Source organism: Ruditapes philippinarum, unplaced genomic scaffold (genome assembly GCF_026571515.1).
Source record: "Ruditapes philippinarum isolate M1 unplaced genomic scaffold, ASM2657151v2 ctg2509_1_1_1_1, whole genome shotgun sequence".
In the NCBI taxonomy this organism is placed as follows: Eukaryota; Metazoa; Mollusca; class Bivalvia; order Venerida; family Veneridae; genus Ruditapes; species Ruditapes philippinarum.
Window position 1 is genome coordinate 134,879 of NW_026864529.1, and position 27,410 is coordinate 162,288.

A 27,410-nucleotide genomic window follows, 5' to 3' on the forward strand; every position below is an offset into this window, starting at 1 on the left:
AAAAGAAAATTTTTTAAGTTTTTACTATATGCATATAGGGAAAATCAATGACCCTCTGGGGCAGGGCCAATTTTGACCCCAGGGCTTTTATTTGAACAAACTTGGTAGACATTCACTAGAAGATGTTTCATGCCAAATATCTAAGCTCTAGCTCTTACGGTTCTTTAAAAGAAGATTTTTTAAGTTTTTACTATATGCATATAGGGAAAATCAATGACCCCCCGGAGCGGGGCCAATTTGGACCCCAGGGCTTTTATTTGAACAAACTTGGAAGACACTCACTAAAAGATGTTTCATGTCAAATATCTTAGCTCTAGCTCTTTGGGTTCTTTAAAAGAAGATTTTTTAAGTTTTTACTATATGCATATAGGGAAAATCTATGACCCCCTGGGGCAGGGCCAATTTTGACCTCAGGGCTTTTATTTGAAAAAACTTGGTAGACACTCATTAGAAGATGTTTCATGCCAAATATCTAAGCTCTAGCTCTTTGGGTTCTTTAAAAGAAGATTTTTTAAGTTTTTACTATATGCATATAGGGAAAATCTATGACCCCCATGGGCAGGGCCAATTTTGACCTCAGGGCTTTTATTTGAAAAAACTTGGTAGACACTCATTAGAAGATGTTTCATGCTAAATATCTTAGCTCTAGCTCTTTGGGTTCTTTAAAAGAAGATTTTTTAAGTTTTTACTATATGCATATAGGGAAAATCAATGACCCCTTTGGGCGGGGCCAATTTTGACTCCAGGGCTTTTATTTGAACAAACTTGGTAGACATTCACTAGAAGATGTTTCATGACAAATATCTAAGCTCTAGCTCTTAGGGTTGTTTAAAAGAAGATTTTTTAAGTTTTTACTATATGCATATAGGGAAAATCAATGACCCCTGGGGCGGGGCCAATTTTGACCCCAGGGCTTTTATTTGAACAAACTTGGTAGACACTCACTAGAAGATGTTTCATGCCAAATATCTTAGCTCTAGCTCTTTGGGTTCTTTAAAAGAAGATTTTTTAAGTTTTTACTATATGCATATAGGGAAAATTAATGACCCCCTGGGGCGGGGCCAATTTTGACCCCAGGGCTTTTATTTGAACAAACTTGGTAGACACTCACTAGAAGATGTTTCATGCCAAATATCTTAGCTCTAGCTCTTTGGGTTCTTTAAAAGAAGATTTTTTAAGTTTTTACTATATGCATATAGGGAAAATTAATGACCCCCTGGGGCGGGGCCAATTTTGACCCCAGGGCTTTTATTTGAACAAACTTGGTAGACACTCATAAGAAGATGTTTCATGCCAAATATCTAAGCTCTAGCTCTTAGGGTTCTTTAAAAGAAGATATTTAAAGATTTTTCTTTCGGTTGCCATGGCAACCAGAGTTCTGCATGGAATTAAATTCTTTGAACAATTTTTAAAGGTGACCACCAAAGGAACGTTCCTGTGAAGTTTGGATGAAATTGGCTCAGTGGTTTATGAGGAGATGTCATTTAAAGCAAAAGTTTACGGACGGACGGACGGACGATGGACGGACGGACGCCGGACAAAAAGCGATCACAAAAGCTCACCCTGTCACTTTGTGACAGGTGAGCTAAAAATCTGACCATGACCAAATTAGAACTTAGCTTGTATTTTCTGGTAAAATACCACCACATGCACTGTCAACCTCGATTATACAATTCTACAAAAGTTAGAGCAGAAACTGAAAATTTCTAATTTTTTCTAAGTTCAAGGAGGATAACTCAAAACAAAATTAGATTTTGACTTGTATTTTCGGGTTAAATACCTGCACATGCAATTTCAACCTTATACATATAAAAGTAAGATAGCGGGAACGTTCAAGAGGAATAACATTTTCTAAAATCATCAAACCATGATCAAATTCAAACTTGACCTGCTTATTCACATGATGTATCTATTAGTCAAAGAGTTGAATGTGCACAACTATTGGGGAGATAATAAACGGAAACTGAAAATAAACGGAAACTGAAAATTTCTTATTTTTTTAAGTTAAAGGGGCATTGCTCTACTAAAAATCATCGAACCATGACCAAATTCAAACTTGACCTGCATATTCCAATGACATATCCATTTGTTAAATTTGAGACGAAATCAAGAATGTGTACAACTGTTGGGAAGATAATGAAAGGAAACTGAATCCTTCAGTTAAAGGGGCATAACTCTGCCAAAAATCATTGAACCATGACCAAATTCGAAATTTACCTGAGCATTTCTTTAATGTATCCATATGGCAAACTTTTTGTTGAATGTGTACAACTGTTGGGAAGATAATGAATGGAAACTGAAAATTTCTTCAAGTGGCATGACCAAATTAGAACTTGACCAGCATATTCCTATGATGTATCCATATGTCAAACTTGAGTTGAATGTGTGCAACTCTTACCAAGATAATGAACAGAAACTGATGATGACAGAATGACAGCATGGCAAAATGACGAAACAGGGTATTACTATATGCCGCGGCCACTTGCTAAATAAAACAGCCTGTATTAAGGGGTAAACTGATTGGGAAAAAAAGCTACTGTTTTGGTAATTGACATCGACAATTTTCAACAAGAGGGCCATAATGGCCCTGAAGTCGCTCACCTGTATATAGGCCCCCGGAGTGGGGCAAGTTTGAACCCCAGGGCTTTTATTTGAACAAACTTGGAAGACACCTATTAGACACCTATAAGGTCTATCTTGTTGGGTTTTTTAAAAGAAGATTTTTTAAGTTTTTCTTTACACATATAGTTAAAAACAATGACACCCATGGGGCAGGGCCAGTTTTGACCCCAGGGCTATTATTTGAACAATCTTTGTAGACACTTACTAGAAAATGTTTCATGCTTAATATCTAAACTCTGAGTGTAGGACAAAAGCCCCCCCCCCCCTCCTACTAAAATGACAAGGTGGACAAAATCCCCCCCCATGAAATTTACACATAGGACAAAAGCCCCCCCCCCCATTAAAATACAGGTAGGACAAAAGCCCCCCCCCCCAGTTCAGCAAACAAAAGCCTCCCTAAGGTTTATAGACCAGACTCATAACTATCTTTTTCTCACATGCCCAGTGTTAGGGAACTTTGGTTATACTTCAAATAAATCTAGACAAGTATGCTCCTTCCACTTTTATTTCCTTGATAAGCTTTGATAAATAAATCCCCTAAACTCTAGCTATTTAGGTTTTTTCGAAGAAGATTTTTAAGTTTTTGCTATACACATATAAGGAAAATCAATGACATCCGGGGCGGGGCCAATTTTGACCCCAGGGCTCTTATTTGAACAAACTAGGTAGACATCCATTAGAACATGTTTCATGCTAAATATCTTAGCTCTAGCTCTTTGGGTTCTTTAAAAGTAGATTTTTAAGATTTTTAAGATTTTTGGAAGACACTGACATTTTGGAGGTTTTACAATCTCAATTATAATATTCCTTTACACCTTTTTTTCGATTTCCGGATTTGGGAAGTAAATTTTAATTGATATAACCTAAATTTTACCGAAAAATTCAGAATTCAGAATTTAGAAGTTCCAGATTCAGGGGTATTTATTATATAGAAAACAGAAGGGGAATTTCGGGACCCTGAAAAATGTTCGGATTTTAGAAGTTCCAGCATTCAGAAGTTACACTGTAGGGCAAATCAATGACCCCCTGGGGCGGGGCCAATTTTGACCCCAGGGCTTTTATTTGAACAAACTTGGTAGACAGTCACTAGAAGATGTTTCATGCCAAATATCTAAGCTCTAGCTCTTTGGGTTTTTAGAAGAAGATATATGAAGTTTTTTCTTTTGGTTGCCATGGCAACCAGAGTTCTGCATGGAATTAAATTCTTTGAACAATTTTCAAAGGTAACCACCAAAGGAACATTCCTGTGAAGTTTGGATGAAATTGGCTTAGTGGTTTATGAGGAGATGTCATTAAAAGTAAAAGTTTATGGACGCCGGACGAAAAGCGATCACAAAAGCTCACCCTGTCACTTTGTGACAGGTGAGCTAAAAATGCTTAGAGGTGAGCACTTTGTGCTCTGATGACCTTAACAGAGCTGTCACTTTGAAAGGAAATTAAGCCCAATCCACTATTCTCATTGCTTGATAGTATAACAAGAGCCTGGATAATGTATAAAATAACAGAGGAAGATTTTACTCAAATACAGGACATCCTTAAAATATTTGGAAAGTGACCTTCAATTATGATCACATAGACATGTATGGAACTGCAAGAGAAAACCTTGAGAAGGTATATAGATTTTGATTGCAAAACTTAAATGAAGAGTTTCCAAATGTACAAAAAGGGCTGAAATTAAAGTTTTACTATTTATATTGTATGCAAAAATTAAACCAAGAATTTACTATGTTCACAAAGGGCTAAATTGATTAACAATCTATGCCAGTTATAAATCTTGGAAACTGACCTTTGATTATTACTTTAAATACATGCATTAGGTTTCAAATAAATATCTTCAGTAGATTTGAAGGTCAAGTTTGCATGCAAAATTTTAAAAGGAATTTTCTAAGCTTACAAAGGCTCACAAACAATTTAAAATCTGTGCCAGAGTTTTGGGCCTTGAACAGTGGCCTTCAGTTATACTCTCAAAGACATTATAAATTATATAAAGTGTTAAGTAAATAAATATCTTAAGTAGTTTTGAAGAAAGTTGTTGCGCACAAAAACATACATTTACTAGGACTTTTTTTCAAAGTTAAAGGGGCATAACATTCATCAAACCATGACAAAATTCAAACTTGACCTGCGCATTTCTTTGACGTATCCATATGTCAAATTTGAGTTTAATGTGTAATACCAGGCCTCGACATTAGCGGTGGTCCGTTGGTCCGAGACCACTTGATTTTGGCAAGGACCACCTATTTTTAAAACCCACTGGTCCCTCGGACCACTTGAATTTTCTGGTTGATGCAAGGCTCATTTGGGAGAATGGCGATTTGGTCAAAACCATGTTATATAACTTTGTTTAAAATCTATGTCTGATGTACATGTATATGGTTCATTAATCTCCGATTAGGTAAAGAAGTTCTTAAGTCATCAATTACTTTCATTTTAAGTCGGTAAAAGTTTGTTTATGCAAGTTAAAAGAGTTAAGAATTTGTGATATTAATTTAGGTATAAAATTCATTCAAATGGTGCTAGTAATTATGCATCGTCTGATAACTATGGCTGAACCATTAACATTTATGTTATGTTACATGTTAATCAACCGTGAGTATCCGATGATGGTAATTATATGATATTGGATAAACTTAAATTTCAGATTCTTGAATAACGGCAGCAAACGAAAGGAACTGGAAAAATAAATCTAGTAATTCTATGCTATTTATCTTTATTTTAACTGTTTAACGATAAGAGATCTGTTTCTTCTAGAGTTAAAATAATTTTGATAGGTTAAAAATACCCAATATCAAAAATGAATATCAACCAACAAGCAACAAGGAGGTAAAATTCTGTATTATAAATCTGTGAGAAAAATAAGATAAGTTATAGTAAATAATAACGTTGTCATTATTTTAATAATTTAGATATTTCCTTGTTTTCAAAGCGAGAATAAGATAATTTATTAGTTCCATTAAAATGTTAATCTATTAAAATGCTATGTAATTATCATGATTATAAGACGTACCACGTATCAGCAATGAATATTTGAATAACAGTAAGAAAATAACAGACACAAATGGCTTCACTGTTCCCTAACTGGACTTGGGGGAGAAACTTTAATATAAAATTTAACATAAATAAGAGCTCTGCTGTGTATTGTTAACTGAGATAAAAACAAATAAACAACTCTACGATAAAATACCTACTGACTTGCTCTCCTTTTCTGAATAGATGAAAAATATATATCTAAAAATATCTGTTTTCTTTAAAGGTTAATAATACATCTTTGTCATAAAGTATAAACATTTCTTTCTACATTTGCAGTAAAATGATATAATAATGATAACTGACCACCTGACTTCTGGAAGGACCACCTAACTTTCAAATCTAGTGGTCCGGCGTACCACCTGCTAAAAAAGTTAGTGTCGAGGCCTGGTAATACCCTAGAGGAGATAATAAACGGAAACTGAAAATTTCATATTATTTTCAAAGTGAAAGGGCATAACTCTTGCCAAAAAATCATCGAACCATGACCAAATTCCAACTTGACCTGCGCATTCCTTTCACATATCCATATGTCAAATTTGAGTTGAATATGTAACACTGTTGGGGAGATAATGAACAGAAACTGTAAATTTCATATTATTTTCAAAGAGAAAAGGGCATAACTCTGCCAAAAATCATAGAACCATGACCAAATTCTTACTTGACCTGTATTTTCTCATGACATATCCATATGTCAAGTTTGAGTTGAATGTGTTGTACCGTTGGGGAGATAATGAATGGAAACTGAAAATTTCATACTATTTTCAAAGTAAAAGGGGCATAACTCTGCCAAAAATCATCCAACCATGACCAAATTCGAACTTGACCTGTATTTTCTCATGAAATATCCATATGTCAAATTTGAGTTGAATGTGTGCAACTGTTACTAAAATAATGAAGGGAAACTGATGATGACGGAATGACAGAACAGGGTAACACTATATGCCCCGGCCATTATATGGCGGGGGCATAATAAAAATAGATGCATTCTACCTAATAGAAAACCTAATGTGCTAAATAAATGTTCATTGTAAATGAATAATACCTGGTCCTGTGTGTTTCAAAGTAAAGTTTTCATCTTCAAATTTAGAACCATATATAGATTTTCCACCTGTTCCATTATGGTTTGTAAAATCTCCACCTTGGCACATCTGTACTATGGTTAAGGATTCAAATATTGATATTTCATTATCAGTTGGATGTTAATAAGGATTCTAATTTGGTATTTCATTTTGTGGTTGGATCTTAAGTCTAAGCTTTAAATGTGGAGAAGACCTCAATGAATATGCATATTCAGGCATGAATTGGCACCTGAGTAAAGTTCCCATTTACTTCTTGTAAGCTTATTGGTCTCATATAAACTTTATCAAATATTTCAGACATCAATCATCAAGACATGAAAGCATCTTAACATCCTTATGTCAAATACCACATGCATATAATGTATTACATGTAAAAAGAGAACATTTCAAATATGTAATGAATCTGAAAAAAATCCACATTAGCATGGGTTTCAAACTTACAACATCCAACTTACAAATTAATATAACACATCTCCATAGACCTTTGAACCTAAGACTCCTTTGTCTGGCTTTCCAATAGATTCAAAGAATAAGTCAATGATTTGACTAAGAGATATTTATGTCAATCAACCATGTTTTAAACGGGTACTCAAAGGGAGAGCGCTATGATACAGAGGTTAACCTTGAAATGTAAAGTATGGTGTCCATTTCGACACATAACTTTCAAAAATCCTTAACTATTTTAACCTAATTTACCCCCATTTGCATAATATTGTGAAAAATGGCCGTTTTCATTGAAAAGCCTCTTGTTACAAGTTCAAACTGCTATGCAACTATGAAAAATGCTTCAATACTGATGAAACTTGGCACAAATGTTGACTGGACCTTAGCCTCTGTAACAGCATGCTCAATTCTAAATTTCCTGTTACCATGGCAACAGGGAAATGTCTCAAAATTGTTAACAAGAGGGCCATAATGGCCCTGAGGTCGCTCACCTGTATATAGGCCCCCCCAACCCCAACCCCCCAACGTTGCAGGGCCAATTTAACCCAAGGGCTTTTATTTGCACAAACTTGGTAGACACCCATAAGAAGATGTTTCATGCTAAACATCTAAGCTCTAGCTCATTGGGCTTTTTAAAAGAAGATTTTTTTTTAAGTTTTTACTATACACATATAGTTAAAAACAATGACACCCCTGGGGCCGGGCCAGTTTTGACCCCAGGGCTTATTTTTGAACAATCTTTGTAGACACTTACTAGAAGATGTTTCATGCTTAATATCTAGCCTCTAGCTATTTGGGTTTTTTCAAAGAAGATTTTAAGTTTTTGCTATACACATATAAAGAAAATCAATGACCCCCTGGGCGGGGCCAATTTTGACCCCAGAGCTTTTATTTGAACAAACTTGGTAGACACCTATTAGAACATGTTTGATGCTCAATATCTTAGCCATAGCTCTTTGAGTTCTTTGAAACAAGATTTTTTAAGTTTTTACTATATGCATATAGGGAAAATCAATGACCCCCGGGGGGCCAATTTTGACCCCAGGGCTTTTATTTGAACAAACTTGGTAGACACTTATTAGAACATGTTTCATGCTAAATATCTTAGCTCTAACTCTTTTGGTTCTTTAAAAGAAGATTTTTTAAGCTTTTACTATATGCATATAGGGAAAATCAATGACCCCCTGGGGCAGGGCCAATTTTGACCCCAGGGCTTTTATTTGAACAAACTTGGTAGACACCTATTAGAACATGTTTGATGCTCAATATCTTAGCCATAGCTCTTTGAGTTCTTTGAAACAAGATTTTTTAAGTTTTTACTATATGCATATAGGGAAAATCAATGACCCCCCGGGGCAGGGCCAATTTTGACCCCAGGGCTTTTATTTGAACAAACTTGGTAGACACTCATTAGAACATGTTTCATGCTAAATATCTTAGCTCTAGCTCTTTGGGTTCTTTTAAAGAAGATTTTTTAAATTTTTACTATATGCAATATAGGGAAAATCAATGACCCCCCAGGGCGTGGCCAATTTTGACCCCAGGGCTTTTATTTGAACAAACTTGGTAGACACTCACTAGAAGATGTTTCATACCAAATATCTAAGCTCTAGCTCTTATGGTTTTTTAAAATAAGATATTTAAAGTTTTTTCTTTCGGTTGCCATGGCAACCAGAGTTCTGCATGGAATTAAATTCTTTGAACAATTTTTAAAGGTGACCACCAAAGGAACATTCCTGTGAAGTTTGGATGAAATTGGCTTGGTGGTTTATGAGGAGATGTCATATAAAGTAAAAGTTTACGGATGGACGAGGGACGGACGCCGGACGAAAAGCGATCACAAAAGCTCACCCTGTCACTTTGTGACAGGTGAGCTAAAAATCACTATTTTACATTGTTTTTTCCATCAAAACTGATTTCAAAGTGCTGCAACTTCAGTGAATTGAGATAGGGTAAAAGGCTTTTCAGCGTCAGTTACTAAGTTACCCTGAGGCCATTTTTAGCCTTTCACATGTCCAAAATTTTCTTGGCGATGAGGGGGACCGCTGCCCCCCTTAAAACCCCCCTCACAGAAGAGGGCAAATCCCCCTTCTGGCAACCCCCTGATGTACCATTTTGATGGTACAATAATCTCGAACAATAAACAGTGTTTGGGGCCTAAATAGGACATTTTTTTACTGTTTAAAGCCTCGAAAAAAGGGGGGATCAGGCAAAAAGCCATCAAAGCATGTCTATATGAGGGAAAAGGTTAATTAACTGTCTAAACATTAACAACATATTTGTTTCAAGTTTATATAAACAGACTGTCTGTCATATTATTTAATTTGTTACCACTGGGGACATCTAACAATACTCTCCCTTCCTCAGAAAATATTTCAAATTTACTCAAATGAGGACAGAGATCTCACTTTCAGCTTTTGTCTCTGAAATTATAATAACAAAAACGTCCTAGAGCATATTTGTTACACCATTTCTAAATGAAAATGAAAAAAAAAATCTACTTTATGTAAATTGAAGGCTTTTTTGACCTCAGTAGAATTTTTCAAGCAGGCAATAACATCTCAGCAGACGACCTTCACTTGTCAAAACATGAAATTATCATTTTTATTGCTTAATATTGGGTAAAATATAGAAATATTTTCAACACAAGGCAGAAAGCTGTGGATTTTCATATCATTGAAAGACACTTACTAGAAAACAAAAAAATTCTAATAACTTCCACTCCAATACAAAAAGCAACACTTCCAGTTTCGCTTTAATGGACCTTTCCGGTATTTCGTAGCAGAACATTTAGCCACACATTTTCCATTTATTGCTAGGTCAACTGCTCACAAACAGTATCACAAACATAACCATGTGTTCTTTTGTGCAAACCAGGTCAACCAGTGACTATGTATTATCCCAGTGTAGCAACTGGATAACAAGTTAGCCAATTTACATAAAACTGTAAACACTGGAAAGGTCCGTGTCAGAAACAGTTGATAGGTGGCCCTACAGTGCAAAATAAAACATTTTCAAATTAGATTATAATGGGCAAAGATGCGGTACCCACCAGGGAGTACAAGATTAAATCTGACTCAAAGCAGTTTTATCAAGTAGTGAAATATACATATTGGACTTTTCATAGAGATTCTTTGGGCGATTAGAATTTCCAATCAATATAGGGCAAAGTGAAAATATTTTTGGTGACTTTGCCCTAAATAAAATGCAGTTATTACACTTCTCGCCTAAATAACCCCGTTCTTAAAAATATGTTTATACTATGGTTTCAGCAATCATTTTATGCACACAAAAAGCGTCATTTTTTTTCTTCAAATTTTCAAAACTTTCTTAGTGTAAGGGAGGTAATCAAAATACTATAAATCACAGCAAAGTCACATATCTATGGTATGACTGGTGATTTGTGAATAAAAACAATCATAAATCATTAGAGGTGCTAGCTTACTCTCTGATATACATATAATTGGTTAGGGGAGCTCCTATCTGATCAGACTGATGTAATGACAACAGAATCTCAATCTAGATGTTGGAAGTTTACAACATAAGTTGTCAAACCATACAGAGATTTCTTTCAGTATGACAAGCATGGTGTAGGTTGGGGCATTTTTTCTTTTTTTTCTTTTGCCAGAGGGTGTGGGCAGTTGCCTTTTTTGGATTGTTTAGTACAAAAACAATAACTTCAATTCCTGCCAATAGCTTCCTGTATGTTAACAAGATCATAAATTTACAAATGATTGTAACAAGAGCTGTCAGTAGGACAGGGTGCATGACTGTTCTCAGTGCATAAGAGTAAAAAATGTAAAAAAATTTAAGTTGAAGAAGAACTGTCGTTGAAACTGACAAATGCCACCAAACAGGGCCCAGTAGAGGAACCATGACCCTTGATTGCATAAAAAGCATAGTTACTATAAAGAGAGTGTAATAAGAATATAGAACATTACCAAATAGTTTCTCATATTCTTGGTGAGTCGAATTATTTCAAAAAGCATCAATGAACGAATGACAGAGATATGACCAGACACAACTTTTAATGTACTACTTTGACATTCAAGTATAACCTTCACCTTTTAAACAGTTGACCTGGTGTTTGTGTGTGACAAGTTTTCCCTTATGTGGCACAGAATTATGCCTAGTTATTTCAAAATCCATTCATGGATAACAAAATTGATAAATGGTTATAACACTCAATGTACTTTTATGAAACTTTTAACCTTAGAAGTTCTAGTGTGACATTGATCCTTAAGCTTCAAAATCATCACAATTGTTTTAGATAACCATATATTTAAGCCAAATTATTACAAAATCTGTCAATGAATGCCAAAAATACATGGACTGGACATGACTTTCAATTCACAATCATATCATGAACTTTTTAACACTCAAGTATGAACTTGACCATTTTTATGAAAAAATTCAGATCATGAATTTGGCATGTAAGTGTTAACTTGAATGTTGAGATAGGGAACCTGATTCATGTACATGGCACATAGTGATTATGTCACACACATTTATGCATTATAATTTTCTAATCCATCCACGAATAACAGAATTGTTGAACAGACACAAACATCAGTGTACTTTTATAATAATTCACATCATTAATTTTGATCTACCACTGTGACTTGACGTTCGAGCTAGGGACCTGATTCATGTGCAAAATACATCATCATTAAGTCCAACACATTTATGCATATTAATTGATTTTTAAATCCATCAAGGAATGAAAGAATTTTTGACTGGACAAAGTTAGTACAAACAGACAGACAGATGTTACAAAACTTTGTTTTCTTATGGAGATCTAAAATTGCACACATAAACTTAATCATAGTGTGAGGGCCATGCAGATGCCTGGGTGAGTACAAATGCTCTCCCTATTCTTCATATAGTCGTACTACAAAGGATACAAATGAAGGTATAACTCTGTGGAATGAACTGCCTTTGTAACCAAACCCTTTCTCATGTGTACATAAACATCTGAAATTTTCTGAAAATATATAACATTGAAAACAATCATATACATTTTAAGATCATGAAAATAAAGGGTCATTTTGCTATTCATACAAAGATCAAATAAGAATCAATTTCATCTAAGGAATCAATGTTATCTAAGAAACCACAAAATCTTGTCAAATGGCAAATTCCATATAAATATTACACTTATTATAGAAAAAGAGAAAGTTGATCTATTGAATTTATATTGATTTGATATTATTGATTATATTATAATAAGCACAATGCCAAGTCATATGGCCACATGCTAGCTTTCCTGGTACTGGAAGATCTCATGTGTGCCCCTCAGTGCATCCTTTCCGGCACAAGTGGGTACCTCTGTACAATTATCAACCTTTCTTAATCTAGCTGGATATCTTCATAACATAAAAAAATCCAATGTACCAAGTGGGATTCAAACCCATAGTGTTGATTGGGCAGTGGTTCAAAGTCAGAGACCTTAGCCAATTATCCAACAATACCGTAGACAAATATTTTGAAGCTATATTTGCTTCCTCATAAAAGAAAAAGGTTTTTCGATAATAAAGAAATACCTGCAGTTTTTGGCACAACATCTGGTCTCAACTGTATAACAATTCTTCCTGATTGTTTGTTTCCTATTTTTATATCAAAGAACACTTGTGAACTTGTCCGAGATCTTTTACCTGCTGGCTCATCATCCTATAATACAAACACATCATCTCGTAAAACTTACTCTACGCCTGCTAAGGGTGATCTATATAGCATTGTAAAACAGCTTGGTTCCTGGTCAAACACTGACTCTTTTTGGTTTCTGGCCTGGTTAAAAACAATTTGATATTTACGCAATATTTAAATTCAATTAATTTGGATAAAACATACAGATAAGACTGAACAAAACTTTATGGAAAGAAAAGAAACAAACATTAATTTTTTTTTCAACACCTGAAATATGTAGGAGATCAAGTACAATTTAAGCAAAATATTCGAAAACAGTATGAAAACAATCCATTTAAAATTTGATAAAATTATTTTGATATACAGTGAATAATAATAAAGGAATATCTAGCAATTGTTAAGAGATACAAAACACTGAATGAAAGCATAATTCTGAAATTTTTCCCTTTTTTTTGTTCGGGTCCATTTACCAGACTCTTTCAAGAAGCAAATAATTTTTTTTTTAACTCTGCCTATATAAAAACTCCCAAATTTTAGGCTGACGATTTTTTTAGGGAGAAAAAACATAACTAATCGCCATGGGAAAGTAGATGGATACCAACTATTTAGCAAAGTATTGTAAAAAGGCCCTGAAAAGGAATGTAATCATTGGTCTCTAATTTACAGTTAATCTATAGATGAATAAAGATAATTGAAACAACAAATTTGATATTGTGTTCATTCCCAATTTTGGCATCACATCAAGCATTTTTTCTGACTGACCCAGGCCCTTCCCTAAGTTGTAAAGAAGTCACTATAGTTGTCTAATTAGTATGTACAAATATTTGTGTATCCAAATATACCTGTATATATAAGAGAACACTTACAGTATCTGTTTGTGCCTGTCGTTTTGTTGGGGATTGTGAGGTGTTTTCCTTGTCATCACTAGCTACAGTCTCCCCAGCATGCTCTTGTAACCATGTATCTTCAGACCACACTAAAATAATCAAAATATAAGACATCAATTTTGTACAAACATGACCAGAAATACTCATTTACTTTCCAAACATTACAAAGATCATAATGTTAAGATGTTTATGAAATTCATTTCCTGTTTTAATATAACTGTTTTAGAGATTAGTAATCCCACAAAAAGCATCAAAGCATGCATAAATACAGCAAGCTAAAGGATGAGTCATCTCACCTGCTTTAGCATGACCTTCCTTCACTTTCATAGGTTTTGCAAGATTGCATCTGATTGTTTTACCGAACAACTCGGAATCATTCTGAAAATTAAATTGAAAGCATTTTCCAAATAATGATTTGAAGGTTTAAAGAATGTTTACAGCTTAGCATTTTCCAAATAATGATTTACAAGTTTACAGAATGTTTACAGCTTAACATTTTCCCAATAATGATTTGGAGGTTTATAGAATGTTTACAGCATAGCATTTTGCAAATAATGATTTACAAATTTACAGAATGTTTACAGCTTATCATTTTACCAATCATGAATAACAAGTTTACAGAATGTTTACATCTTATCTTAAAAGTCAATAGCTATTCATATCGATGAGATCCTTGTAGAATATGTGGAGAAACATTCACACACATAAAAATTCATTGATGGTTAAAAGATAGTATCTTAAAACAGCATCATAATGACCAATATACTTCCAAGTGATCTACCAAAATGTTAGGCATTCAATGACTCTGACCTTAACCAAAATCTCTTAGATTTATTATTCATAATTTATTTATTTATTTATTATCTTGACATAATTATAATGATAAATTTAGGTTACGATTTCTCTGCTGATATAATTGCTATATTAAGTGTATTTAGTTATCTTACCAGGTTATCTATTGCAGCTGCAGCATCCTGGAAAAGAAACAATAACAAAAAGTTAATGCACCACAATTTGTTTTGTTTGTTTGGTTCTACAGGACACCAACACAATTTTCGTCATAATTATGGCACCAAAACAGGAAGATAATTTTGGTTCATCATGTGTGTTACAAACTTAAAACAACACAAGGTGTCAAAATTACCTCACCTGCTTGGACTAAGAGATGCAAAGACTCCAGGAATTCAAACCGATTTAGTTGCCTCTTATGGTTAAGCAGGGATTAACGGTTAACAAATGAGCCGTGCCATGACAAGACCAACGTAAGGTGTTTGCGACCAGCATGGATCCAGACCAGCCTGCGCTACCGCGCAGTCTGATCAGGATCCATGCTGTTCGCTATCAGTTTCTCTACTTGTAATAGGGTTGGTAAGCGAACAGCATGGATCCTGATCAGACTGCACTGATGCGCAGGCTGGTCTGGATCCATGCTGGTCTCAAACCCATTATGTTGGTTTTGTCATGGCACTGCTAAAATATTATAACCATATGTTCATGTTTTGAGGTTACTAGGTATCAAAGTAGGTCTAGGACATTCCAAACATAAAGCACAGTAAGGTTTACATTGATCTAGTTCATTTCTTATAAGCATGAAATCGGAACTTAGTAGATTTAAACAGATAACAAGTGATATATATACCTCTGCTAGTTCAAACTCTATAAATGCAAATCCTCTGTGTTTCTCTGCAAAAAAAACACACAAAAGAATACAAAAAAGAAATGCTTGCCTTTGCTAATCTCGAACACATTTCACTCAATTTTTTATTTATTTCTATAAGAAAACCTTATGCTAAAATCATCCTTCTCACTATTACACATTTGATTTATTTAATTTAAGATAAAGCATTATTCTGAATGCTTACTGCTAAACATAACCAAAAATATCATGCTTGGTTTAAACATATTTTATTCGATATATTTACTATAATACATTATAATGAACAATATATACACAATACATATGGGATTGGGCAGAAAGCTATGAAAGCTTATGAGTGTCCTGTCCCAGTTTAAACAGTTTACATATATACAGTTCATGGCATTATCATGCACAATGTTCATTTAGTTGAAAATATATCAAAGATATTTTCAAAAAAAAGGTATTTTGCAACAAATACTAAACCAAATGGTCAGGAAAAAAAAATGCAAAAGAAAATATCATTCTTGTAAGTTTGAAACATTCTTCTGAATGCAAAAAATGACAATACAGACCTGTCTCATAATCCAGTGGGACATTTATGTCTGTCACATCACCAAATGGAATAAATGCAGCATGCAGAATTTTCTCATCTACTTCCTCTGACAGTCCACCTGAAGTAAATATTAAAACAGTTAATATCATAATAATAAAATCAGTAAAATTTTGCAATCAAATGGTTTAAGAATAACAAACATTATAGAATAAATAAATGTTTGTTGTAGTATTTCAATGCATAACTACCGGCGGCACGAAATACCCAAATATACTCAAATACACCCAAATATAGCAATATTCATTTTTGTTTGTATAAAATACTGATTATACTCAATTATACTGTGAAAATGAATTAATATTAATAGAATAATATAACTTAGTCAGCTATATCTTTCATTCATTCTGTTAAAATGGGCAGTTCAGATGTTGTAAGAAAATAAACTTGTGACATTTGCTTATGGTCTAGTTTCTTCACTGAATATACTTGCAAATTAAAATGAAGATATGATATATTTGTTGTCTACATTTAAATTTCTATGGTATAATTTTGTTGAAATTTCATGCAAGTGTGGATCTTTTTATATTTTTTAGAAAATTTAATATAGCTTTAATGGAGTGTACTCACTAGTACTGTATTTGAGTATATTTTGGTTAAAAACATAAGATAGAAAAATGTATATTTGGGTATGTTTGATCGATCTTAGTGAAAGTGTATATTGTAATTCATAATTAAAACAGCAACTTTTTAGTATTAAACATTTATTTTTAGTATATTTGAGTAATATTTGGGCAATATTTGGGTATATTGTAAAGAGATACAAAAATCTTGGAAAACCAATGTCTTTATTTCTAGCAAATACAAAGAAATTATTTATGAAACTTTTTTGACAACATGTTGTTATGATGATGACATGGAAATGGAGAGAATCATCCCTGAACTGCAGCAAATTTGTTAACAGATCTATTATTGAAAACACAACAGATAAATTGGCCAACTTCTGAAGAAAGAAACAAGTGAACTAACTTCATCCTTCACAGTATTCAATCATTTTTTCATTGTTAATCAGACAAAGAATATATATAACATAATAAGTTGTGACTACTTTGTAGCAGCTACTGTACTGTATAGCAACTTGCAGGCAACACAAAAATCATTAACAGGCAAATACTCCATTTTTATTCAAGGGCTATAACTCAGTAAAGATTATTCAACCAGAGAAACTTTAAAAATAAGAATCATTAAAGGAACATAACTCTGACAAAAATCATGGAACTGGAAAATGCTGACAAAATGCAAAATTAGACTTAGAACTGATCATTCCTGTAAATGTTCCGATAAAATTGTAATTTTTAGTAGTCCCGACAGACAGACATACAACGGAGAACGCTCTGTTTTTATTAAAAATTCCATGGTGAATTTTCAAAACATTATTTTAAAATGTTTAAAGCACTGAAGGACCGCAAAAATCTTAAGCCAGTTGGCTGGTATTTCACTTCTTCCTTCTTCCAATATACTGGCCACCTGCAACTAACTGAAGTTTACTTATTTCAAACCATTTACTATGGGAAAATAAGAAATCCTTTCACAGAGATCAACATGACAAAATGGCAGTTCGTGCACCTGACTGGTTGAAAAGAAAAAGCCACACTAATCTCTTAGTTGCTTCTCCAATTATACAGCTTCACATCAACTTGACATTTTAATAATCAGGTCTAGGATTTCATGATATTTATGGACTGTCCATAAATTTATAGACAGTCAAGAAATTTAAAGATTTTTCAATCCATAAAATTACAGATATTCAATGTGAAATTTGCTGATTTTAGTTTTACAATAAAATCCGCAGCTTAAGACAAGTTGTTTTATTGATTGTTTATATTTACAAAGGTAATGGGGTGAGTTTCATCTTTGTATGATGATTTTGAAATTTTTGTTAAAAGTGAAAATTGAAAGTCATCAAACTGTTCTGAATCTTAGCATACTGTTACATTTAATCATATAATACCTAACCTTATTCATTTTAACCTGCGGTTTTAAATTTTAATGCAACTTCTACTATTTTCTTACTTAATGTCTGTAAATTTACAGATAAGAAAATCTGTAAAATTATGGATTGTCCAAAAATTTACAGACTGTCCGTAAATATCATGAAATCCTAGACCTGATAATACTGTACAGTACTATAGTACAATGAATCTTAATTATTTTGGGAGTGGGTGCTTTGTACGAAATCTGTCTTTCCTGTTTTATTTGAAAACAAGTACATGCGATAGCTTGTTAACATACATATTTCTAGATTTTACAAATATACAGATTTTTGGGTACGAGTCGGCTTGGGGGCGAATCTATAATTCTTTACTTGTTATTGCATGAAATAGCTGGGAAATGAGCATTCTTTTTATCTTTTTTTAATCTTGATCAATGACAGTTATATGAATTATATATTGAACACCATTGTAGGAAATTTCTCTTCTGTATAACTGTTAATTTATCACATTGATATTACCGACATACACCATACGCTTGCTGTTTGACGCCATTTTTGTGTTTCGGATTACATCGGTTAATGGCCATAATACACTAAATATTTGGGGTTGAAAACCACTATACATTACAAGTTTGCTTCTTTAAAAAGAAGCATGCGAGAGGTCTTTTGCAGCTGCGGAAAATTTGTTTAATTCGAAAATATTTGGGGATATTTTTGCATAAAAGGCGCAATAAATGGTTATAAATTACAATTATTTAACAAAATATAATGTATCATATATATATATATTGAATATAATATCATTATGAACGTTTATTTTACACTTCATTTTTTCAATGTTTTGAAAGATTATAATTATGCAAGATAAATTAACTTTTTTCTTGGCGCATTAGAGATAATTTTTCTACAAAGGGAACAATATATGAACTATGTCATCAAACTAAATTTAAAATAAATGCTATTTATTATATACTTATAAATGAAATATTGAGAAATATTGATGAAATAAAATGTGTATTTTCATTTTCCGTATTTTCACTGTAAAAATTTATTTTTCACTGCAGTGAAACATATTTTCCGTATTTTCACTGGTGTCTTGCCGGACTACTTTCATTTAAATTCTGCCAGTACACAAAATTTAAGGGAAAATCTTTCAAATTTTAATATCAAAAAGGTGAAAAATGTATATAATAAACAGAAAATTCAAGTTTTTCTATAAATACATGATTTATTTTCATCTTGTGGCATGAAAATTACCATATTTCACTCGTGGCTACCGCCACTCATGAAATATTTATTTTCATACCACTCAATGAAAATAAATCATGTATTTATAGAAAAAACTTGAATATCCTCTATGTATATTAGAAGTAACTTATCAAAATAAAAGTTTCTTGAAAATTTCAATAAGCAAATTTTCGGTTGATGTTTTTTCTAAGTATATGGAAAATTTCCTCTACATTTTCCAAAACGGGCAAAAAATATGTTAATCAAACGATTTTAAAGTGTATGATGCAAAAATTATTGTTTGGTTTTAAAAAATAAAAAAAGAATACTTCTAAAATGTTTGTGTGAAATAAAAATGGCCTTAGAGCGAGTGGCGCATGCACAAAGTCATTGCTAAACAGATAAAACCCTACTTAAAATAGCAAAATAATAAATAGTTTTTGAAAATTTTATTCTGTTTACGTACATTATTCATGTGTATTAAATAACAGAGACATTCTATGTTACAACTTTTTGAGTAATTTAATAATGGAACGGATAAAATTTTACTGTTGATAAATTTTATAAAAAATATTTCATAAGATATAGATTTATACCCTTTAAGTCCCAGATTTACATAAAATATGTTTATATCATTTGATTGGAATAAACAGTATATAAAGCTGCATGCCTCCAACCACAGTATTTGAAGAAAATCAAATTTGAGTAAATTTTGTGCCATTTGCGCCAAAAAATCTCCGTTGCGTTATTTAGTCATACCGGTTCAAAAGTTAAAGGAGCAGCAAAACTTCGGTATACTGTTTACTCGATCATATAATAGTGCATGGTGATATTGTAGCTATAATGTTCACTATTACTATTTATCGGAACATGAAATAGTAAAACGCTACTCATAAAAAAATACGGTAATCGATTTATACATTTTAAAAGATTAAAACGGAATGAAACATCCACGTAGCGCTAAGTAACGTAAAAAGATATTTTCCGATTTTTCTATGTACCGATTTGTTCACTTCGATTTAAGTTAAGTCGTATTTTTAAGCGGAGCATGCGCATAACAATTTTTGTAGACTGCTCCTAATGATTTAGACTCCGCTTGCAAGCGGCGTCTAGTAGATACAATGTATGCATTTGTCCATACAGCAATGGGGAAAATTTTAGACTTGATTTTGTGTATTTTTTTGTTTTAACAAAAACACAGTGTTTTTAAATTTTCTAATAAAAATAGCTTTTATGATGTACAACATGTCACAGAGCTTTCAGGGATTAGAATAAACGTTTAACTGAAGTGATAGTGCCATATGTTTGAATATCATATTCTTTTTATCATTATCTAATTTTATCTACGTAATAAATAACGTGCCAATGAGCCAGTCTTAGTCGATCGTTCTAAAACTTAACCGTTGTGAGAGCTAGGTGACAACTGAGGCAGTGTCACTTACTTCATTTGCTTCGCCTCTGTTGAAGTTCGACTCCGCCTTAAATTGTCATATTAAATTTGATATTATACTCCATATGCAGAGACATATAAATACTTATTTTAACGTCTCTGCCATATGCTAGCATTTAGTCTTTGTTGACGGGGTAGAAGGGAACCAGGACCATTTTGATCAATATCACTTGTCGAATCATTAAATTACAATTTACAAAGCCTAAACCACGCCCACTATCAGAGAGGCGGTTCTCACTCAACCGTTAAGAACGTACAACAAACCGGTTACGCTATGCACGCCCGTTTAACTCACAACGAGTGAAAAATGTCCATCGGTTAAAATGTTGTGAGCAACTTCCGTTCCTCGTTGTGAGCACCCATCTTTGACGTGTGACACGATAAACAAGGTGACATTTTCATAATTTTTGAAGATTACAGACATTTATGTAAAAATATCGGAATGCAGTTAGCTAGCTATGTGTTTTCCGAGTATGCACATGTATAGATATTGTCTGTTGGTGGACAATTTGATGGAAATACCGTGCGACGCAGTCACTCGGGGTAGCTGGAAAACTGGAGACAACTTCTCTTTGGACCTAATTTAACATTGAAAACGTCGATTCTGGTGACGTTTTGTGCATTCTTACCTAAAACAGATGCCCACAAGTCATCAGCGTAAATTATTATCTGAAAGTCTTCGTAGAAACGAAGATATACTCTATTTTGCTTTAATCCTCGTTGTGAGCACCATAACCTCGTTGTGAGCGAGACAAGCGCAGTGCTTGTCTGGTTTTAATATGTAATTCAAATGGCAAGAATACAATTTTCAATCTACCAAAAGCAATCAAAACGTTTTTGTACAAAATTTTTTCTTTGCAATAGTTCTTCTTTTTCTTTTTAAAAGTTTTTTTTGAAAATTATTCTTCATATTCACAAGTCATCAGATTAACAGAAGAACTAATCAGTGTAGGTAAATCAGGTATTTTATTTCGTATACTCTAGTTTGGCTCGAGTGAACATCACGGGAGTTTATGAATATTTCAACAATTTCACAGTCTGTGTGATACACACATACATGTGTTTATCCTGAGCTGAAGACTGACCAAGTTATGTAAAACAAGAACTATCACGGTAAGTTGACAATGCCCCTGAAGTGGTGCTTTGTCCTTTGATTTATGGACCAGATAGATTATTTGTTTTTGGACAATTAGATCTTCAATGTGAAGGTAATTCAATGTCAAGGTGAAATACATATAGGTCAGTTGGAAGGTCTTGTCCAAAGGGGCATTGTGTCCAAATATGAATTAAATCAACTTACTTATAAAGAAGTGATGACCAATCTTAAAGTCTTTGGATGTTCTAGAAGGTCATTCACGGTACAAGATAAAAAAAATACAGATCAGTTTGAAGATCTTGTCTAAAGGGGTGTTGTTTCAAAATATGAGTAGAAATCCTTTTACTAATAAGGAAGTTTTGACCAATTTTTAAGTATTTGGACAATTTGACCTTCAAGGTGAAGGTCATTCAGGGGTCAAGTTCAAATAAAATAGGGTAGTTGAAAGGCCTTGTCCAAAGATGTGTTGTGCCTAAACATTATGCCAGGACATTATGGCCAATCTTAAATGTTTTTGGACAATTTGACCTTCAAGGTAAATGCCATTCAGGGGTCAAGGTAAAAAAAATACAGGTCCGTAGGAAGGTGCTAAGGGATGTTGTGTTCAAATATGAATCAAATCTGTTTTCTAATAAGGAAGTTAAGGCCAATGTAAAAGTTTTCGGACAGATTGACGGACGTACCAACTTTTGATATTTATGAGGCAAATCAGCTCATAAACACCACCTGGACCAACGTCCATTAGCAAAATTAGCTCAAAAAATAGCTCTTAATTTGAATTTTATGAGTTTTTGTTCTTTATTTAACTACGGAATGAAGCTCATAAATATCATATATTTGCTCGGACTGACAGACGAACAGCTCAAAACTAATATGCCTCCCTTTGGGGTATGCACAACGTCAAGTGCAAAGAAATGCTGCTGTGCAAAAACGTTTTAATTGCTGTGGTATATTGAAAATTATATTTTCACCATCTGAATAACATATTAAAACCATACACGCACCTCGCTTGTCTTGCTCGCAACGAGGTTATGGTGCTCACAACGAGGATTAAAGCAAAAAGGGTATATCTTGGTTTCTATGAAGACTTTCAGATAATAATTTACGCTGATGACTTGTGGGCATCTGTTTTAGGTAAGAATGCACAAAACGTCACCAGAATCGACGTTTTCAATGTTAAATTAGGTCCAAAGAGAAGTTGTCTCCAGTTTTCCAGCTATCCCGAGTGACTGCGTCGCACGGTATTTCCATCAAATTGTCCACCAACAGACAATATCTTTACATGTGCATACTCGGAAAACACATCGCTAGCTAACTGCATTCCGATATTTTTACATAAATGTCTGCAATCTTCAAAAATTATGAAAAAGTCACCTTGTTTATCGTGTCACACGTCAAAGATGGGTGCTCACAACGAGGAACGGAAGTTGCTCACAACATTTTAATCGATGGACATTTTTCACTCGTTGTGAGTTAAACGGGCGTGCTATGGCCTGTAAGGGGAAATCACTGCAGAACAGTTTGTCCTCAAAATCATTCGAACATTATGCAATTCGTACCAATATTTAAATGGGTATATTCTTGGCACATATTGCCTTGAATTTATTTTAAGTATACCAATCATTTCAGTTTTATTTGTTATCTAATTTATTTTGATTCGACCAGACGTTTTAGTCTTTGTCGCAACAGACAAACATTAAAGAATTTCAGACCTGGCATTATTTTGTGAATTTATAGGATTAAGTTCTACCTTTTCACAAAAATATGCACCTTTATTATTAAACAACGAGCACATACCAAGAACATGGAGAAAAAATTGATTTGTGCTTCGGATATTCAACTGTAATAGAGAACGATTTTTAATGCTGATTGACTGTTCACACCATCTGGCGGCGTCTTTGATGTGCAGCATCAACATTTAACTTGTTTTACGCTTTAAATGAGATTCATTCACTACAATCAGATACGCAAAAATGGATGCCGCCAGCAATCGGTCTGAACACTGTGGAGAGGTCTGACCTCTCCAATGAGTCAAAAGGAATCGGCACACTCAGTGTTGGTATAGTGTAAAAAAGTAATTATAAGGTTAACACTTATTGATCACTACTGATTGGTTCAAGGGATAAGGAAGTGTGTCTGTATACTTTAAGCTTCCTTCACAATCGACCTAAAATAAATTCTATATAAACCAAGATTACAACCGAGGCAAATGATATTTTAAAGTGTTTGACGACGTATATGTATCTAGAGAAGAATGAAAATGCTTGCTAATTTAGTTTAATGAAACGTAAATTCATAGAGCAACTATAAATGAAACTGGTTGTATGTGATTACTGTGTCCAAAATGAGAAATGTGGAGTGTCTTGCTGTCAGCAAGAGAAAGAGATGTATTTGAAACAAATACCAGTTGTTATATAAGTAACAGAAAGAGCATCGAAACACGAGGCTATCTGATTTGGCGCAGTCCCCGAGTATAAATCAGATTGCCGAGTGTTTTGATGTTCTTTCTCTTTTGTATAATACCATATACGATTAAACTCTGGCACATTTTCAACAGAAACATCCCCAAACAAACTATGATACAATAAAAAGAAATGTACTTGAAAGAAATATAAATTGTTATCGTGTGCTCAAGCTGTCACTGTGACGCCTACATAAAATTATTTTTCTATAAAGGCCAATTATGCCTCAGGACGAATAAACTTTTTGATGAAAATGATAAAATGAGTTTAGTAGGAACTAAATAATGGTTTTAGAGCCTGTTAGATGCTAATCACCTAATAAAAGCAGCGCGAAATGTGAAATAATTTGTTATAAAAGTATTTTTTTTATTGTTTTCATACTTCTTTTTATTTGATTATTTGATTTTCTTTTGTCTTATTAAAAGTATGAATATTGACTTCTGCTAAGTAGACGTTGTGTTACTTGGCATATACTTCATAGTTCGGGCGTATTTTCTGTGTTAGCTACAGATGTCGGGTCGTAGTCCATATTACAAAATGAGAACAATTTAAATTTCATAATTTATTTCCATAATATCCATTGGTTATACATATTACATTGAGCTATATGTTGAGTACCGATAGATGTTTCATCCCAAAAGTTGTCGATGTCAGAACTGAAATGAAATTTAAAAGCTCGATGTAAAACCATGATACAATGTATTAATTTACACGTATCTAAATGGGATACAGGCCACAATCAATGTACAAACAAATTAGTCTAGCTGACAAACGAAAACTTTAATTATGATCAATAGATTGTTTCTACATCTGGCGACACAGGCTATTGATTTTATTATCCAACTGTAAACGGAAAACGCACCATTTTCAGGCGTTTTAAATATATATTTCTATTATAACTTGTTGTTTCGATAATAACTGCCCGTGTGTCCTGTCATGTTTGGTATCTTGCTGGGCCGATGATTATGTGTAGGGAGATACGTGCATTGAATGCCACCCTTCTTTGTTGATAGTGGTTTTCAAGCAATAATTGCAGCATCGTTTCGAAACAATTTTGTTTCAGCATATTATCAATGTAAACAAACCGTTAATTTAGAATACAAAATGTTCGTCTTTACAGTTTCTTGATATCTAAGTACAGTTATACAAGTTCCTGAATAAAATGTCACTATTACCAGAGATTATTAATGCAAAAGAATCAACAACAAAGTTTATACCATCATTTTGTTAATCTTGACAGCACATAAAGTCTCTGGAGCAAGCATTGTTACAGTTGGAGCCAGAGACTGAACCTGCTCCACCTGGACAACCGGCTCCCTCATTGTAACAGCTGTATGATGCATCTGAAAGAAAAATTAGCTGCGTCACGACAAAACCAACATAATGGGTCTGCGACCAGCATGGATCCAGACCAGACTGCGCATCCGCACAGTCTGATCAGGATCCATGCTGTTCGCTATCAATTTGTCTACTTGTAATAGAATTGGTAAGCGAACAACATGGATCCTGATCAGACTGCACGGATGCGCAGGCTGGTCTGGATCCATGCTGGTCGCAAACCCTTTATGTTGGTTTTGTCGCGACGCGGCTCAAATAAGCAGTTATTTGTTGGGTATAGACAGGCAATAGGCAATTTCTGAATGTGTTTGTAAATGATTTAAACACGGTCGATAAGTGAGGTTGTGATTAGTTTGCGGTAAAATAACAACACACCGTTTTTTGTATAAATTGTTGTTTAACGAATAATGATAAAAACAGATTTTGTCTAAATTGCACTGAATTGCTTTTAAACGGTTGGTTACTTGAATTTTAACCCATCTTTTTAAATATTAGCTAACATGACACCTAATATATCGAATGTGAGATAATCACTTTTTACGTGGGTATCAATATCATCGGGATATTATACAACAAGTATACGGTTAGAATTTATCTATAACGCATCTAAACACATTATATACAAAACCAGATATAAAAATGGAAACTAATCTAATGTTCTAAATACAATGTATAGTTTATCTCTTAAGGGATACTCCGGCAAATTAATGACAAAAATATTAAAATGATCCTATGTACTCCAATCCCGCTATAACGACATTTTATAAAGCCCAAGCATGTATTTCGGTATAAGTTCTATATATTTTGCGTTTGAAGCGTAAATTTATCTGTGCATGTTGAACAAAATTTAGACACCGACAGAATCACCAAGTTGTTTTAAAACAATTCATGTAACATGAACAAACCCTGGAAGTTACAATAACAGATATTGTGGATATTTTATGATTGAAACAAGTCTAAGTCATTCATTTGACATGTTCTTTTACGTTTCTAGAGTGCACTGTGGCAACTATTGTGAAACCTTAACGCTCTAACCTGACCCGCGTGGGTCAAGATTGGAAAGCGCCATTTTATTTTTTATAAAGTAAAAAGTTTTGTTCCTATGACAGTTTAGTGCATTCATTTTGAGGACATTTACAGAATAATTAATGAAAAATTCAAATCGAAGAAACTTAAATTTTGCCTGTGTCTCCCTTTACAAGTTATGAGAAATTGTGAAGAATAAATATGTAAATGTGACTCACCGGCAACTTCAATAGAAGCTAGCATAAGCATCCCAACCAAAAGGAGCACCAACATAAGTTTCCCGTTCATATTGCTGTATTGGAAGTTTTGTCCACAAAAAGTACCTATAACAGGAGATGAATAACCAACGCTTAGCTGAGAGTATTTATAAGGCTGACGTCCTTTTGATGATTTTATCTTGTGGATTTTTAAAAGGATAAGAGTATTGTTAATAAGCTGTATATTATTTTCCGTTCAAAGGTATTTATCAGCAACGGCTGGAGTGAGGCCCTAACCGTTCAGATATATATGTGTGTGGCTTGTTACATATTACTATTATTCTTTTTACACATTTTCTGAGGCACGTTTAGCCTTAGCAACGGAACAAAGTTTCTATTTCTGTAAAAAAAGCAATTGAACTTCGAACGTGTAAAGTGCTTATAACTAGAGTAAAATAGTGCTAAATGTGTAATAAAGTCATCACAATGTAAATAAAATTGTATTTTGACTGCTACACAAAGTATCAAATCACTTTAACTTTAATATATATTAAAGCAAATAAGAAGCAAATCATGGGTTTTCTTATTGATAGTGGGTTATTTTTTAAAAAAGAACTGGGGCAAAAAAAATAGGTTTTTTGGAAAAATTTAAATATAAAAATTTTTATGACCCTTTCTGTCATAAGAATGAAGAAATATGAGAAAAGATAACCCCAGGTGTGTT

The 27,410-nt window shown here is 33.5% G+C and overlaps 1 protein-coding gene and 1 long non-coding RNA gene across 3 annotated transcripts in view; both read right to left on the reverse strand.

Moving 5' to 3' along the window:
- LOC132725955 (peptidyl-prolyl cis-trans isomerase E-like) overlaps positions 1–18,498 on the reverse strand; it is a 32,117-nt gene extending 13,619 nt beyond the window's left edge. Inside the window, exons 1-9 of one of the 2 annotated variants that reach the window (XM_060711183.1) lie at positions 18,410–18,498; positions 15,920–16,018; positions 15,348–15,391; positions 14,656–14,682; positions 14,005–14,086; positions 13,688–13,797; positions 12,719–12,845; positions 12,080–12,159; positions 6,695–6,800 (exon numbers count right to left, since the gene is read on the reverse strand). In XM_060711183.1, coding sequence (XP_060567166.1) covers positions 6,695–6,800; positions 12,080–12,159; positions 12,719–12,845; positions 13,688–13,797; positions 14,005–14,086; positions 14,656–14,682; positions 15,348–15,391; positions 15,920–16,018; positions 18,410–18,443 — 709 coding nt within the window. In that variant the 5' untranslated portion in view covers positions 18,444–18,498. Of the gene's footprint in view, positions 1–6,694; positions 6,801–12,079; positions 12,160–12,718; positions 12,846–13,687; positions 13,798–14,004; positions 14,087–14,655; positions 14,683–15,347; positions 15,392–15,919; positions 16,019–18,355; positions 18,373–18,409 lie in introns of those variants that run through there. The other variant, XM_060711184.1, reaches the window with a different exon arrangement.
- A 6,174-nt stretch (positions 18,499–24,672) lies between these two features.
- LOC132725960 (uncharacterized) lies at positions 24,673–26,867 on the reverse strand. Its single transcript, XR_009625131.1, has 3 exons — positions 26,708–26,867; positions 25,343–25,468; positions 24,673–24,781 (listed from the first exon to the last, which is right to left on the reverse strand). It is a non-coding gene; the product is annotated as an uncharacterized LOC132725960 (long non-coding RNA).
- Between the last annotated feature and the right edge of the window lie 543 nt (positions 26,868–27,410).